We start from the raw sequence: 15,541 nt of genomic DNA, 5'->3' as shown, positions 1-15,541 counted from the left end.
TGTCATGCTGACTGCGCTTCTCTGCTGAGGTGTCTGTCCCATGCTCATCACAGGCGCACTACAGGAAGCGTTTCTTCCAGTTCTGATTTCTTTAAATCAGATTCTCACAGGTTTGACACCAGTGTAACTCCACTGACTACAGTGAAGCTATTCCTGATTTCATGTTCAGGGTAACTAAGAATCAGGCCCAACACTTCCTTTCCTGGCTTTGTGGTGTTACAGGAGAGTGAGCTGGTTCCCATTCTGGCTCACACATCGACTAAATTATTCACCAGGATGAAATCCTCCTCTAGGTGGAGAGCCAGCACAAAGCCTATATGTCACTAAAACCCGAGAATGGAACTTCTGCTTGGCCAAAAGTCTGATAACGTGTGGGACACAGAACACAGTTTGTGTGGTGGGTTTTTATTTTTAGGGAGGGGGGTCCCTCTTTCTGCCGCTCCCCTCCTTATCCCCAAAGATCTCAAGATGAGTTTGCAGGGTTGGTAGTTAGTTGCAACTAAAAATTATGGTTTTCTGAGCAAATCCTGGAGAAATAATTGAGATTATAAACACTGAACCCCACAATGCAACATTAGGGGTTCTTTTCTTTGTTTTTGTATCTAGTACAGTGATTTATCTGAGCAATTACTTTCAGTGTGTACATAGATTTTGTATGCAGAATCCTCAGAAAACAGTAAGGAATGTGGGAAGCCAGCTATTGTTGTTTGTAATGGTGTCTCATTCCAATCTAAACTAAATTTATGCTTGAATCTATTCCTAATCTAGCAGTATTACTGTTGTTTCTCTTTAAATCACACTTTTTAGTGAGCTGACGGAAGCAGAGCATGGAACTTAAATGATTAGTTTATGCAGTTAATACCCTTATCGTTAATTTGCCTACAAAAAGATTTGTCAGTACTCATAGTTGCATTATCCCAAAGTAGAGGTCACCTTGTGTATCTCTCACTAGTGAGAGTTTATCTAAATATTGCACCACAAGTCATCTCCTTTGCTGAAAACTTAAGCACGTCGAAACATTGATGGCAGCTGCATTGAAGATCTTTTTTGGAAAGATCCATTTATAATATTGACTTTGTGCTTGTAAAGTTATGGGAAAACACAACCTGCCTCTTTGTTGGTTAATATAAAGCATTTCTTGTAGTGATATTATTAACTTCCTTTTTTGCAACTCACAAGCCCTGCTGAGGAATCTTATTAATGGCCTTAAAAAGAGTCAACTGGTAGCTCCACTAGGATCTAAAAGTATTCTTGGGAGAAATTCATCTTGATAATATTTACTTTTTACCCAAAGCGAGAGATGGAGCTGGCCTATCTACCCAGAGTATTCTGTATTTTATGATTAGTTAGATTCAAATTTGTTTTAACCAGCTCTATATCGGCTTATTAGGTATCCTCAGCCCTGAATATTTAATTCCTTCTCCTGCCAGATAAAATTCCAGTCTGAGAAGCTTTCGGTAACATCCAGAATACAGTGGCATTAATGCGTTCCCTCCCCCCTCCCCCCCATCCATTTTAATCTCATGGTTTATCTTGCCATTTATTTTTAAAATTTTGGGCACTGTAATCTCTGAACTTTGCATAAAAAATACTATTTTGTTTAACTCTAAAACAAATTTTGTTCACTGTTTCCTAAATATATATAAACAAAACCTGGAAATATTTAATTATTATAAACAAAACCAAAACTGCTTTGAGTCTTTTTAAGGTGAATTGGATTGGTTTCCCACAGAGCAATCATGAAATTACATCTGTAATGTGGCAGGAAGAGTCTTGATATGTCCTGTAGAAAAATCAAAATTGTTCATTGTTGTTTGAATTGGCATTCCAACTTCTCTAAATAAATTTCACTGAGAACTTCAAAATAATCTTTGCTCTGGCTAACTTAGGTAAAGATAGAAACTCGTGTCAGCAGTGGACTTATTTATTTATTTTCAAAACTGATATCGTATTTGACAAAGACAAATTCCTAAGATTGTCCCTTATTGCAATAGATTTTTCTACCCCTGCAGCATCCTCTCCCTCCTCCCTTCCCCCAAAAAAGTTGGAAAAGGAAACACTGTTTTCCTAGTTCAGTTGCTGGAGAACCGAGTGGCCTTGTGAATGAATGGAAGGCCCCTAGTAAAAGGAAGTATGACAGGTTGCAGTATGCACAGTATACAGTACAGAACACATGTCCTTTCTATGGTTTCAAAACTGGACTCCCATCTCTCAGACTTTTACAGCAAGAGTGCTCTTGGGACAGTACTCTGAGACCAACTGCTATCCGCTTCCAGGAAATACACCCTTCTTCAACTGCCCTGAGAACAGATAAGTCCAGTATAATTATCTCCTGAGCTTCTGTGTTGTGGGACAAAATTCTGAGGAAAATTTCAGCATTCTAGGTGCAGAAGTTTTAATCTCCAGCAGCTGAGTCAGGACTTGCAAACCTTATGGTCAGTTTTGTGGGATGCCTCAGAAGACCTCATCCTTCTTGCCTTGTGATACTTGGCATCCTTGGATGCAAACTGACTTTGTTAATTTTTGGAGAGGCTTTGAACACAGTTGTTTGGCCTCTCCAACCCTCTTAGACCAAAAAGGGGGTTCTTTTCAAATGAAGTCCAGGTGGTTCTTGGAATCCAGCAAGCAGCCTTTTTTTGCTTCTTTCTGGATTCTGTTCAAATCCTACTTCTACAACTCAGAAATAAACAACACCACTTCACGCAACAAATAGGGCTCAGCCATCCTTCGTGGCCTAAAGGAGACGGACACTTTTCTTTTGTGTTAGGGATTGATCATGAGGGGAAGAGGCGTGTGTATGTTATGTGGGTGCCTACAGAAGATGAAAGGGGATACTTTCCAATGTTATGTGAATATGTTGATTTTTTGCTCAAGTTCAGTGTGTAAAATGTACAAGCACGTATTTCTGTTTCAAGTTAGATGGACTAGAGTTTGAACACTGCTCTTCCAGACTTTCCGCTGTGAACCATCAGTGTCTGTTAATGGAAAACAATGAATGATAGGCTCTACCCCAAACGTTCCTCACTGGGGCAAGGTTCCAACATCTGTTCAACTACTCTTGCTTCAGATTTCATAAAGCCACGTGCTTGATAGCTCTTGTTTCTTGGCCTGTCCTTGATCCTAGTGGTCTTCTCCAGGCTAAGTAACCCAGAAGAGGAGGGGGATCCACTTGGGAATCACTTCCTGGATGATCCCATCAGGGCTCTGTCCTTCCAGGAGACTGTCTGTGAAACTTGCAGGATGTTGCTGATGTTTCAGCACCACAGTTGCTTATTGAAGCTGGACAAAATTTCACTGGTTCCCACACCAAATTTTGCCTCACTTCAGGGCTGTTTTCCTAATCCACCAACCTAGACCTGCTGGAGAAGAGGTACCATGTTTAATTTCCCCTGTTCATCTCCAGACCAACAGTTTCCATCTATCAATTCTTCAGATTATTCAGGCACAGTTATTGGGCTTGCCTAAACTCCAGACCTCTGGAGAACTGCACCTCCATGTTTGAGAACCATTAAGAAGAGTCCAGGCACCTGCACACCTGGCAGCTTCATCCATTTCTTGTCATGGTGGCTGTTAGAAATATAATCTCCTAGATGTTGAAATTCCTTTTCGGAACCCTCTGTGATGAGGGGTAGCAAAAGTCTAAATTCCTTACAGACTGTTACCATGTTTCCTTCTAATCAGTTAGTCATTCAGACCCGAGCTACATATGTCACTTTTAAAGTCTTTCCTTGTATATCAGTCCCTCTAGCCTCCAGTATTTTGTTATAGTTCTTACCAGAGCTTCCTCCAATTTCTCAATGTCATCTTGCTATGTTCCAAAAACGGTTGTATCTATGTCCTATAGAGACCGTTAACTCCCTGCTCCACGATTGGCCTACCCATGTATGCAGCCCAGACTTGCATTGGCGTTTGTTTGTTTGTTTTTGTTTCCTTATTGCACTGCATACATTTCTTATTTACTGTCCACTATTATTAAAAAGCCAGTGCAAGCGTCATTTGGTGTCATTGTTTTCCAGGTACCTCCTGTCCACTGAATATCTTTGTTCTATGTGCATGGGGTTTTTTTCCCCCAAGCTGAATCTTCTTTTAAAAACAAAAATAAATCAATCCTGTTTTCTGCCTGTTTTAAATGAGTCCTTTAGTATTTCTCTTGCAACTGGTGTTGTGCTGCTACATGCAACATGATACCTGCTGGAACATTCGTACCTACATACAGGGTCAGAACGGCAATCTCAGAAGTTGTAATAAATTTTCTCCTGGACATCATTAGGGATTACTTTATTATAATATCCATATCAACACAGTGGGCAGAGAGACTCCCAAGTATGGTCCTTGCTTCAGCCATTCACAACGTGGATGTATTGCTGCTTTTGGTCACTGGGACCTGTACACTGCTGTTGCTTGTTACCTTATCTTTCCCGAGATCTAATTTTTTCTCCTTCCTGCTTGCTGATTCCCAGTAGTCATCCACACTGATGGAATATCAGTGCATGAAAATGAGACCACTTCCTTTCCTATCTGCAAACTCTCATTTTGCTAATACGCTTCTAATATGCTCAACCCCCACACTGAAGATCCTCCCTAAAAAGTGAACATTCTTGTTTGTTGTTCAGCTTCAAACCTTGGACTGTCCTCTGGGAAAGGGAAATTCCTGTCCCCGTTCCCCAGTCCTCTTAAAGCAGTGTCCAAAAATATTCAGCCAGAGCTGGTGTAGCTTAATCTTTTAAGGACAAGACTCGCTCTGTAACCAGCAAGAGTGGTTTCAGGAGGTAGTAATTAGACTTCTTTACCTTTTTGAAGAAGAACATTTGGCCCATTTTTCACATTTATGTATTAAAACGTCACAACACAGCTATTAAGAACTAATTGGTGCAGAGTACTAACCTTGCTTTCACTAGCCTCCATGCCACTTGGTCCTGTGATGCTCTAAGAGGTCTTATTCTTTCAAACGTAGTATCCCCTTTCCTCTCATTCTGTATCTTTCAAGTTCATCCCACTTTCCATCGCCTGCCCCCCCTCGCTCACTTCCTGGTACACCCTGTCTTCTATTGGTCTTGTGCTGTTTAGCCCCTTTTGTCACCCATATTCTATTTTTTTTTTTTCCACCCTAGATCCCAGTGTCTCCCGGCTTACTTCTCCCTCCTTTTCCTTCTCTTCCAGGGACAGAAGAGGAGCTGCTGCTGTCTAGAGCTGTGTAGCTGTGATAGATGTAGCCTTCTATCTTTGGGGAGGAGGTGCTGCTGTTGAGAGGAGGAGGATAGTGTTGCATCTCTTTGTGCTCTGCACCCGCTCCCCCCATTCCTGCCACAGAGCAACTCTTCCCCTCTCTCCTGCCCCTCACCCTCTGTAACTAGAGGACAGTTTAGCAGAGGAGCTGCCTCACCTACCTGCAGAGTTCACAGGAGCCCAACTGAGCCTTTTCTCCTCTCACCCTGCCCTTCCCCCTAATGAATCAGTCCATGGACCCCCTCAAAATCTAGGAGCCCACAGGCTTCAGAGGCCCTGATAGCTAGCCCCTGAACAGCTGCTAAGATGATAATTCCAGGGTGGTTTAAGTCTATTGTCTTGGGCTTTGCAGGGTTTTGTAACATATACACCACATCCCTCCCTCACTCCACACCCTGTGGGAGATTCCTGTGTTTCATGGGAGTATATACTAGAGGGCTGTAGGACTAGTTGCTATTTTGATCTTGAATTCCTGGCTTGTCACCTCGAAATCAAAACCTCCATGTTATTTTAGTGCTTTGTATCTGGTTAAAATACAAAGGGCTTGTTTGCTTTAGTAGTTTATTATACTTACTCTGTTGTATAAGTTTAAACTATGCACGTATGGAGCTGAGGGCATAATTTGGCTTGCAGAACAATTATTACTGAGGTGATGTGGGAAGGAAAGAATCTCAGCTGAGTTTGCTGAGCTGGTAGTTAGAAAAGCATAAATTTATTGAAACTAAACAGACTTGATCTGGAGTCAGTGATAGACAATAAACATGAGTCCGAACTGCCTTTAGTTTTATATTGTCACTTTTCTGAGTGAGAACACACTTTTGAATCTCACTTTGATTTAAATATGACAAGGCTATTGAAGTACAACTTGCAATAATATCTGCAAAGGAATGTCAGTTCTTGTTACTCAACAGAAATACTTACAGCTGGTAACTTTTTGCAAAGGCAGATGAGAAACTGGCTGTTTAACTGCTCATTGCCAGCTTTCACTTGCAATATTTTTTGTGGATAAAACTCGACTGAAGAGAGAACTTGAGAAAGGGAGTGACTTTATATATTTCTGTTGTGTGGGACCGTGCGTATGGACCTCATTAGGCTGGCAGCCTTCTACGCTTGCTGGGGGTGAAAGGATGAATTTGAGACACAGGAATAGACTAGATACAAGTTTCCTTTATATTTTACTGTTGGATTTTTTTAACATTGAAAATATTGGAGACAGAGTCTCTCAACAAGCATTATTAAGTACTTGCCCCAAAACATTCACATTGCATATCTGCAGTTCTGTTGATGGGCTTCTCATGATATCCACAAGCTGGAAAGTAATTCTCCTGAAAGTGTTCGAACCTATCTATGTTCTTGGCACGCTGACTTTGAGCTCAGATGTCAAACAGACTGTTGTTTTTGTTTTTTAATTTTCAGATCACAACTTTCTTATTAAAACAGTCCAATGTGTGGACAGTCACTATAACTACATAGAACTTTTCCTGGCCATCGAGTAATTTACTTAAATATTTGAACTAATATGGCTGGCTGGGGGAGGAAAAAATAGTATGGAACCCTTGAAAATTTGGATTTTAAATGCACACAAGCCTCAAAGTAGGGATAGAAAGTTGCTCTACTACTTTGATGCTTCATTGCAGGTGTAACTATTTGTAGGTGGTCTGTATGATGCTCCTTTTTCTAAAAACACAAATTCCCAGACACATCTCCCTACAACAATTAACATATTAGCAATGCTGCTTGCTTTTGAATGACAAACTTCATTTTTTCCTGAGGCACGTGTTCTAAAACTTGCACTTGAGACTACAATGCTTCCTCTTGGTAAGCAAATTTGAGGTTGTCACTAATGCTATTTGCATTAAATAAACATATTACACAGTTTTTCCATTAAAAAAATTGCCAGGTATGCATATAAATGTAAAACATGTTTAATTTCTATGTTAAAGTGTCTGTTACAACAATCTCTGGAAAATTTTGCTTACTCTGCATAAGCAATTTTCATTTCTCTCTAGTGATTACACTTGGCTTTTAAGCTAATCATGACTTTAGATTGTGTGTGTGTGTGTGTGTGTGTGTGTGTGTGTTGCCATATCAGATGAGACACTGCATCTACTGTGATAGCTTCTACAGTGGCCTATACCAAAGTCTTCAGAGGAAGCAAAAATAAATACAGCACAGTGCCCCTGGCCTGGGAAGCAGGAAAAAATCTCTTGTGCTCCTTGCAGTGCTCAGATAACTCACTGTGGCGTATTTGATTTATCTCTATTTGAGTTTTGAAATTAAGGGAAAAACAAGCCAAAATATGTTGACATATTGTTTTTAATGGAACATAGTGAACTTTAAATCTAGTCTGTTTTTAAAAAAAAAAAAAAAAAAAGAGTAAAAAGTGGCATTGGGTACTCCACCTATCTGAGTACCCTGCCAACATATGTGGATTTAGAATCCGTGTTATTTCTTTTTAAAAACATTTTCCCCTCCCATACTGCTACATATGAAAGACCCACATCATGGGGAAGAACTGACTAACTATACAGGGAAAATGGTGAAACTGACTATACACAAAGTAAACCAAATTCAGATATTGTGTTATTCTAGGTTGACTGTCTCCCTTTAAACACATGTAATTGCGAAGTTATTCCTTATTTACAAAGCAATGTATGGCTAAGTATGGAAAGCTTCTCTTGTACTGGTTTACCACTTTGAGCTGAAAGTGAGATTTGTAGCCAATTCCGTAGGTGGGTGTAAATCACTGTTTCCTCCCTCTCGTAGCACCAATGAAGTTGATGCTGTATCCAACTTCTTCAGGAGTTTTGAGCACCCCAGGCTTCCATTGGCTTCGGCTGTAATTGTTAGCGTACACCACCTCTGGAAAATCAGTCAGCTGGTGTTCAGGGATCAGAATTCAAGAATCAAAATCTGACTCAGTCGTTTGCTGGCAACACACATGTTGCTCTGTAGCAATGCCTCTGGCTGTTTCAGAGATGATATTCACAGACTGGGGATGCACCTGCATTCAGAACTCATTGGCCTGAGGGTTGTGATAAGTAGGGCTGGGAAACAAAAGTTTGGGGATGGGAAAGAGGTTCCTTATATGCACAGAGGCTCCAAAGAGGACCTTACATGCACATTACGTGCCTGGTAATAGTCTCTTGTAAGAGTGAATGTAAATCAGTGCTTGTGCATAGGGGGAAAAGCAAACAGCCCAGCATAAATAGATGATGTGGTTTTAAAGTGGCTGCAGGTTTTTCCCTCCTCATAATATCCTAACTTAATTTGTTTTCTTTCTGTAAATTAAAAGTCTCAGATGGAGCAGGAGATTCCCTCATGTCTACCTGTCAGAGGCAGGCTAGAATTGGGGGGGGGGGGGGAGAGAGTATCTACACTTTCTTCTGTAACTTTGCAAATTAAAATATGCTGTAGCTAGAAATTGTGCAAACATATTATGTGCAACTCTTGCAATCACAAATGCCAATTTTATATATTGGAAACCAAGAAGTGTAATTAGATTGACATTACAATGGTAAAACCTATAAAATCAGGTAGCACTGAACTAAGTTAAAGTACATGTGAAGCCCAAGGAGAAGCTAAGATGAATGTAATTGAAATGGTCCAAATAAGTATTTAAAACCACCTCTAAGGATTGTTGCAATTTCTGAATTTCATATTGGCATTTTATATTTGACAAGGTGACATTGTGTAAGAAATGTATTGTAAAACTCTGCTGTATTGTAGGAAAATGATTGAATGTAAATATTTCAAGATGTGGGCCACCATTCAAATGTTCCCATAAATCTTTGCCATTGTTTTAGGGGATAATTCTTCATGCATATTTGAGTTGAATTGATAGATCCAGCCCCTGGAAGGGCAATCTTCTGCTTGTTATTGCTTCACTATAACTTTGAGTGGTAGATGTGTTTTATGTATTCACCTCCACCTATACAATATGATTTTTTTCATTACTAGCTGGTAACTACAATCCTGAATGGGACTATATTTTTGCTTTCAAATTAACGTGGTGTGTGTTGACAGTATTGTCTCTTCTTGAAACTAGATTAGGAAATTTATTTGTGTCAAGGTTTGAAAAAAACGTAGAACAAATCAATTCTTTCAACTTAACATTTTCTCTCTTCACATTTCTTGCAGGTTTGGTAGATTTACGGCAGCTGCACTTCAGTCCAAAGTAGAGCAATGTGAACGTGAAACGAACCGTCTGAAAAAAGCACTGGAAAGAAGTGACAAGTACATAGAAGAACTGGAGGGTCAGCTTACTCAGCTGAAAGGATCAAGTGGAGAAACCCAAAATGTGAGTACTGTTAGTGAGAGAGCACTTTTCACAGATCATAAAGGAAGTGAAAGCAGTGAAGAAGACATTGCATCATTGAAAAGCCAAGTAGAAAGACTAGAGAAAAAGACTTTAACTACCAGCCAAAGTCCTGACAATCTTGAGCAATTGTCAGGTAATGGACTCTTAGATAGTGATGGCGCTTGCTCAAACTCTGCTAGTCAAGACAGTTCAAATGGGCCAGTCACACACAGTCGTCCGACAAACAAAGAACTATTTTCAGGGTGCCAGGAAGTTCTCCTGGATATAGCTGCTACAAATATGGATGCCTGCTTAGAATCACAGTGGGATAAAGGTGAGGATTGTGCACCATATAAAGATGAAGAACTTTATGAGCTTCCAGCACCATGTACACCTTCTTTGTCTCTCAGTTGTCTCCAGTTGAACACCCCTGATATCAAAGAGAGTCCTCTCGTAAAACAGGAGAGTACGGGGAAGCCATCTGCCTTTCTAAGGAAACTGGAGTTTGATGATTTTTGTGACACTTCAGATGATTGCAACAAAGATTCTCCAGAACATAGTGCAAGCCCCTGCAACAGCCAGAAGAAGGTGACTTGTTTTACTTCAGCAAAGCCAGTGTTTTGGAATAGCTGCTCAACAAACTATGCTGAGAACTTAGATTTTGAAGGTTCAGAGCAAAACACAATTACTAGTCATTCAGGAGAGCCATCGGCAAAGTCCAGCGATAAGCATGAACTTCTTTTATCTAAAAGATTACATACTATCCGCTCTTCAGAAATGAACCGCACAAGAACATCCAGTGAAGCATCCATGGATGCTGCTTACCTTGATAAAATTTCTGAACTGGACTCCATGATGTCCGAATCTGACAATAGCAAGAGTCCCTACTACAACTTTAAGTCCTCTGAGCTTGAGAATCCTTCAAAATCAACACAGTGTTCTGAACTCCTGAATGAATCAGATAAGAAGCTGGAAGAAAGGAACAAACAAAACAGTGTAAAATGTCCTGAATCAAGTGAGCAATTGGTAGATTGGAAACCTGCTACATTTTCAATCCTCTCTCCATCTGGACTAGAGATGAATGAACACTTCCCATTGTTTTCAGGCCGAAATTCAGAAACTAGCGAAATCAAACCTCAGAACTGTTTATTTCAAAGAGAGTTTTCCCAAAGTTTTCTTTTCAGTAACTCGCAAAGGCTATTTGAAGAACAAAAGTTGGGTTCCTCTATTTTTAAGGTGTCATCTGAGATTCATAATCTTCACAACCAACTTCAGTCTCCTTGGGCTTCTTCCTTTATTCCTGAAAAGAAACATAAGAGTGTCAATCAGTCGACCAAAAGAAAAATTCAAAGCAGCCTTTCTAGTGCTAGTCCCTCAAAAACTACTAAAAACTAACTCTTGTTGAATTGAAGTTAGTAGTCTTAGTGCCAACATGGGAACATTTAAAAATGTCCAAGTGAACTTGATTTCTGGTGAGTTCCATGTGACCTGATTCTGTCTCTTTTGAAAGCTGAATGTTCTCTCAGCACCTCAAATTGTTTCACTTAGAGAAGAACCATTCAGAGCTTTCTTCTTTGATAGAAGGTTTTGTTTTGTAAATTTATTTTTTTTAATTGTCAGGTTATGTGAAGTTCTCTTTGAGCAGCAGTTATGTCCTCCTTGAATATGACCAATTTTAAATGTTCTTGTTAAACCAGCCCTTTATATGGGAAAGAACTTGCTTTTAAAAGTTTAATTTCCTATGCTACACGGTAATGGTAATTCTTGTAACGCTGCTACTGGTAATAATTGTTCACTTGCCATAAAACACTGTAAATTCTTTTTGTAAAACTTTACTTCCTGAGGAAACTGCTACTGCTGCTTAGACCTATTTGCATGGCACTATTCTATACTGAAACTGTAGTTAAAGTGTGTATATAATGTAGCAGCCTCTCTCGTTTCAGCATTTCAGTTAGAAAACCTCTCATCTTCCTTAAGACTGAAAACATGGCCCTTTTTTTTTTTTTTTTTTTTTGAAGTTAAGCACAATTTTTTAAATTTAGTTTCCACAAAGCATTGTTATTCAGAACATATTCAGTACGCCTGTGTAGACCATAAAAATGGGTTTGTATGCGAATGACTTGTTTACCTAATGTGCACTGAACATTTTACATTAATACTGTACTGTTTTACATTAATACTGCATGCTTTTCTATGTGAATTGAATAAAAGATGTCATAAGCACTATAATCTTTGATGTTGCCTCAGATATTGGACTAGCACAGGAAGAATTGGAAAAGTTTCCTTTTTTTATAATTTTGGAAACTGTAAAACTTTTTTTTTTATAAGACTTAGGTTACAATTTTTGAATAAATTCACATTATCTTCCCCCTCCTTGTTGGATGCACTGCCATTCTGGTGTCAGCGTCAATGCAGTTGGTGGAAATCTGTTTCAGCCTTTCTGGAGGTGACTTTTCCATTAAGTATGAATAGGTCAATGTAATCTGATTTGCTACAGAAAGGAGACCAATTAAGCAGCAAAGCAAGATTGGTCTCTTTGCATTACAATGTACTTTATTGTGTTTAAAATTAAATATGCTTTTTATCTTAGACTTGGAATTGTCATTCTAAATGGACCCCATGATGGCATTTCTTACAAATGGGCAAATCATGTCTATCGATGGATCAAGGACAAGAAATCTATAAACTGTCTTTAACCCACCTGATTAGAGGGATATACAGCTGGAAACTCTTTGGACTAACACTATAATAAAAATATTGTAGTTCTGTCAACAATTGGACCTAGAATATATTTTGCATTTTCTATGAACATGTTCAGCAACAAGTGTGGCTTTACTTCTGTACAAATATCTGTTCCAAAATGGTCACCAATGCCACAAACACAATATCCCAGCCACAACTACAAGCCCCAGTACCAGACACCAACCTATTCCATAGCACCTCTTACTGTAGCTGACGCTGGGTCAGTCCTCCAAGGAAAGGAATGTTGGTCAATGTACAATCTTAATTTATACTGTTCAAAAATTAAGGGGCCATCCTGTTCTGGACACTAATTCTGGCTGTCCCTAGTTAAGTAAATCACAGGATTACTTTGTGTTAGCACTTTTTTCAGAGGCCATTATTTACCTTCTGTTTAAAATAACATTGCACTGATAGTAAATCATGCAAGCACACGTGCAATTGCCAAATGCTGAGGTTAATTTTTATTTTGATTCTTTGTAGTTGTATGACCAAGCTCTGGGTCTTTGAAATGTAAATTTTGCATGTTTTACACTTCATAATCATTCCAGTTGTTTTACACCATGTCATTTTTAACTTTCGTTGATAGGGTTAAGTAACAACATGAATGGTTGCTGGTGTCTTATCTAAATTCAAGTCAGAATATATGAAAATATTATATTTATTGTGTGGGTAATCCTGGTGATTTTTAAGCAGCATTTTTGATAGACATTGTTTAGTTTTAGTCACGCAAATGGAAAAGACATTAAGACCTAAAAAAGGCAGTAAATGGGCAAAGGTTTAAACTTGTATCCCTTTCTGTCTTCTCCACCTCAGCCCCTTATACTCTTCAAACTGAAGTACATGCTTAACTTTTATGCACTTAGTAGTCCTAGGGTATGTCTGCACTGCAATTAAACTCCCACTGCTGGCCCCTGTTTAACTGTGATGGAGACGTTTGGGCTCAGGATGGAGCCTGGGCTCAGCTTGTCTCTCTCCCCAACAGAGGTTGGTCCAATAAAAGATATTATTTCACCCACCTTGTCTCTGTAAAACACCTAACACACTTTAAGGGTGCTATATGGATGGCAGGAGAGCGATCACTTGCTCATTACCTGTTAGGTTCACTCCCTCTGGGGCACCTGGCATGGGCCACTGTCGGTAGCCAGGATACTGGGCTAGATGGACCTTTGGTCTGACCCAGTACGGCCGTTCGTATGTTATGTTCTTATGTCAATAAATAGTAATATGTAAGCCACTCCTTTTGATTTAAAGTTTACAGAAAGGATTGGTGACATGTACAGTCTATACATTAAATCACATACAGTGAAACAACTTTTTCAATAGTAAAAAAACCCCATAAAATGTGTTAGTTGTTTATAGGTTTTGTATTCTTCAGGCTTTTTATTGCTCCTCTCATCAAATCTTTAAATATAGCCAATGTTTTTCACAAATACATTTATTTAAATACAAGTTAATCTTTGTTAAACTGTTCCTACATATAGTTATGTAAGAACATGTAGTCAGTGTCTCTCTCTCTTTTTTACAAGATCTGATACAAATTAAACTGTTGCAGGCTTTGATCTAATAACAAGAAATAGATGGCCGCCCTGAAGCTTACTAAGAAAATATTCTTTCTCAAGTTCTGCACAGTTTTTTCTAAGTCAGGCTAGGTCCTGCTGAAACAAGCTCTATTAAAATATTTAATTCTGCTGTGTACAATAGAGGTCAGTAAATAGGCAGTTACAAGTAAACTTACCATGTGGGTTAGCTTATTGCACAAGATGTAACTTCCCTTTTCCTCTCCTGGTGTATAGACCATACATGGCAATATGGTCTTCAGAGAAGAGGTGACCAGAGAGCATCATTAGCACCAATTCTTTCCCTAGTCAACATAAGGAGAAACCTACTTCCTCCCTCTTTGTTCAAAAGTGAATGCCACCTGTACCCTAAGGGAACCTGGTTTTACTGCTACTCATCACTAAATCAAAGCTGTACATTGACTCCTGCCATTAACTATGTTCTGCTACTGGGGGAAGTGCTCTCCAAGGTGTTTTTGTTTTGTTTAATTTTGCAAGTGTTTTGGCTTATAAAATAAGATTCTTTTTAAAGAATTTGTACCAGTCAAAGTAGTAGATTAAAAGTTGGCTGGGGGTGAGAGTTGTCCAACTGGCTTCTTAACATTAGGATCAAAAGTGCAGCCCTCAAATATCTGCTATGTTACCAGAAGCACTTTAGAACACCTGCACTGATGAGCTTAGTGAAGTCTTGCAGGGTGTGGTGTGTTAGAAACTTGGTGACCTAAGCTATTCACGTAGGGCTGTGAATTCAATGTAAAATAAAAACAGAGAACTTCACGGGCAAGGTTCCAACTCTCCTTCTCTTGGCCTACATACTGTTATAGGCCTGTGCAAAAGAGTGAGTACACTAATATACAGTACAAGTGATGTAATTCAAACGGTTTAATAAATTTTAGTTTTCTCTCGGCTGTTGTGTTGGTTGTATCAAGCCCTTCACTTGAATACATTTTATAGACAGCTCTTCAGATGAAGAGTTTTAGTGATGGGAGGGGAGAAAGAGCTAGGAAAGACCTGTGTGTGAGAAGAGAGGGTTGGGTAGGGTGGAAAAGGGAGGGGGGGTGGGGAGAGAGGTGCTGGAAGAGAGCAACCCCAGAGAAGCAAATTAAGTTTGAGAATTATTTTTAGGATTCTGGTATCTCCTACTTTAACAGGTTGCTTTCAGATGGTTGTGTGCCTAGCAAATACCAGAATGCTTAGGGAGCGCAGCAGATTTTAGATAGATAGATATATTAAAAATAGGACAATCAAATGTCAATTGTAATAACTTCCTATTAGCTTAAGATGAGGGCAGTGTTTCCCTTTTTTTGCATAACACCTGGGCTAGAATGAAGAGAGAGGAGGCTGGTTCACTTTTATTTCTAGTCAGTTTCATTTTTACATATATCTTAGTGCCTTAGTCTGGGTTACAGCCCCGCAAGAAATTAGTTTAGTTTTTTTAATTCCCTTAGAACTGCAAGGCCAAAAGCTTTGGTAATATTTTCCAATGAGCTTAAATTGTGTAAAAGCATACTTTTAAATAAGCCCTTTAAATGTGCCCCCAAAACTACAGGGGTGTTTCTTTTGAAAGAACTAACAGGGATCAAGGGGGAGTGGAGGTAGGGCCAAATCTCTCTGTCTTTTTAATAGTATTCCCCCTTTCCTTGTGTACTACCCCTGGTATTTAGTTTCCCCCTTCAAAACAGGACATTTGGACAGAAGGAGGAAAGAAAATATCCAT

The 15,541-nt window shown here is 39.3% G+C and overlaps 1 protein-coding gene across 1 annotated transcript in view; it reads left to right on the top strand.

The window, feature by feature from the left end:
- The window catches only part of OBI1 (ORC ubiquitin ligase 1), a 30,676-nt gene extending 15,946 nt beyond the window's left edge, over nt 1–14,730 (top strand). The window contains exon 6 of the mRNA XM_054011816.1: nt 9,367–14,730. Coding sequence (XP_053867791.1) covers nt 9,367–10,921 — 1,555 coding nt within the window. The 3' untranslated portion in view covers nt 10,922–14,730. The remainder of the gene's footprint in view (nt 1–9,366) is intronic.
- The last annotated feature ends 811 nt before the right edge of the window (nt 14,731–15,541 follow it).

Source organism: Malaclemys terrapin, chromosome 1, assembly GCF_027887155.1.
Source record: "Malaclemys terrapin pileata isolate rMalTer1 chromosome 1, rMalTer1.hap1, whole genome shotgun sequence".
NCBI lineage: Eukaryota > Metazoa > Chordata > Testudines > Emydidae > Malaclemys > Malaclemys terrapin.
This window is presented reverse-complemented; position numbering and strand designations above follow the sequence as displayed.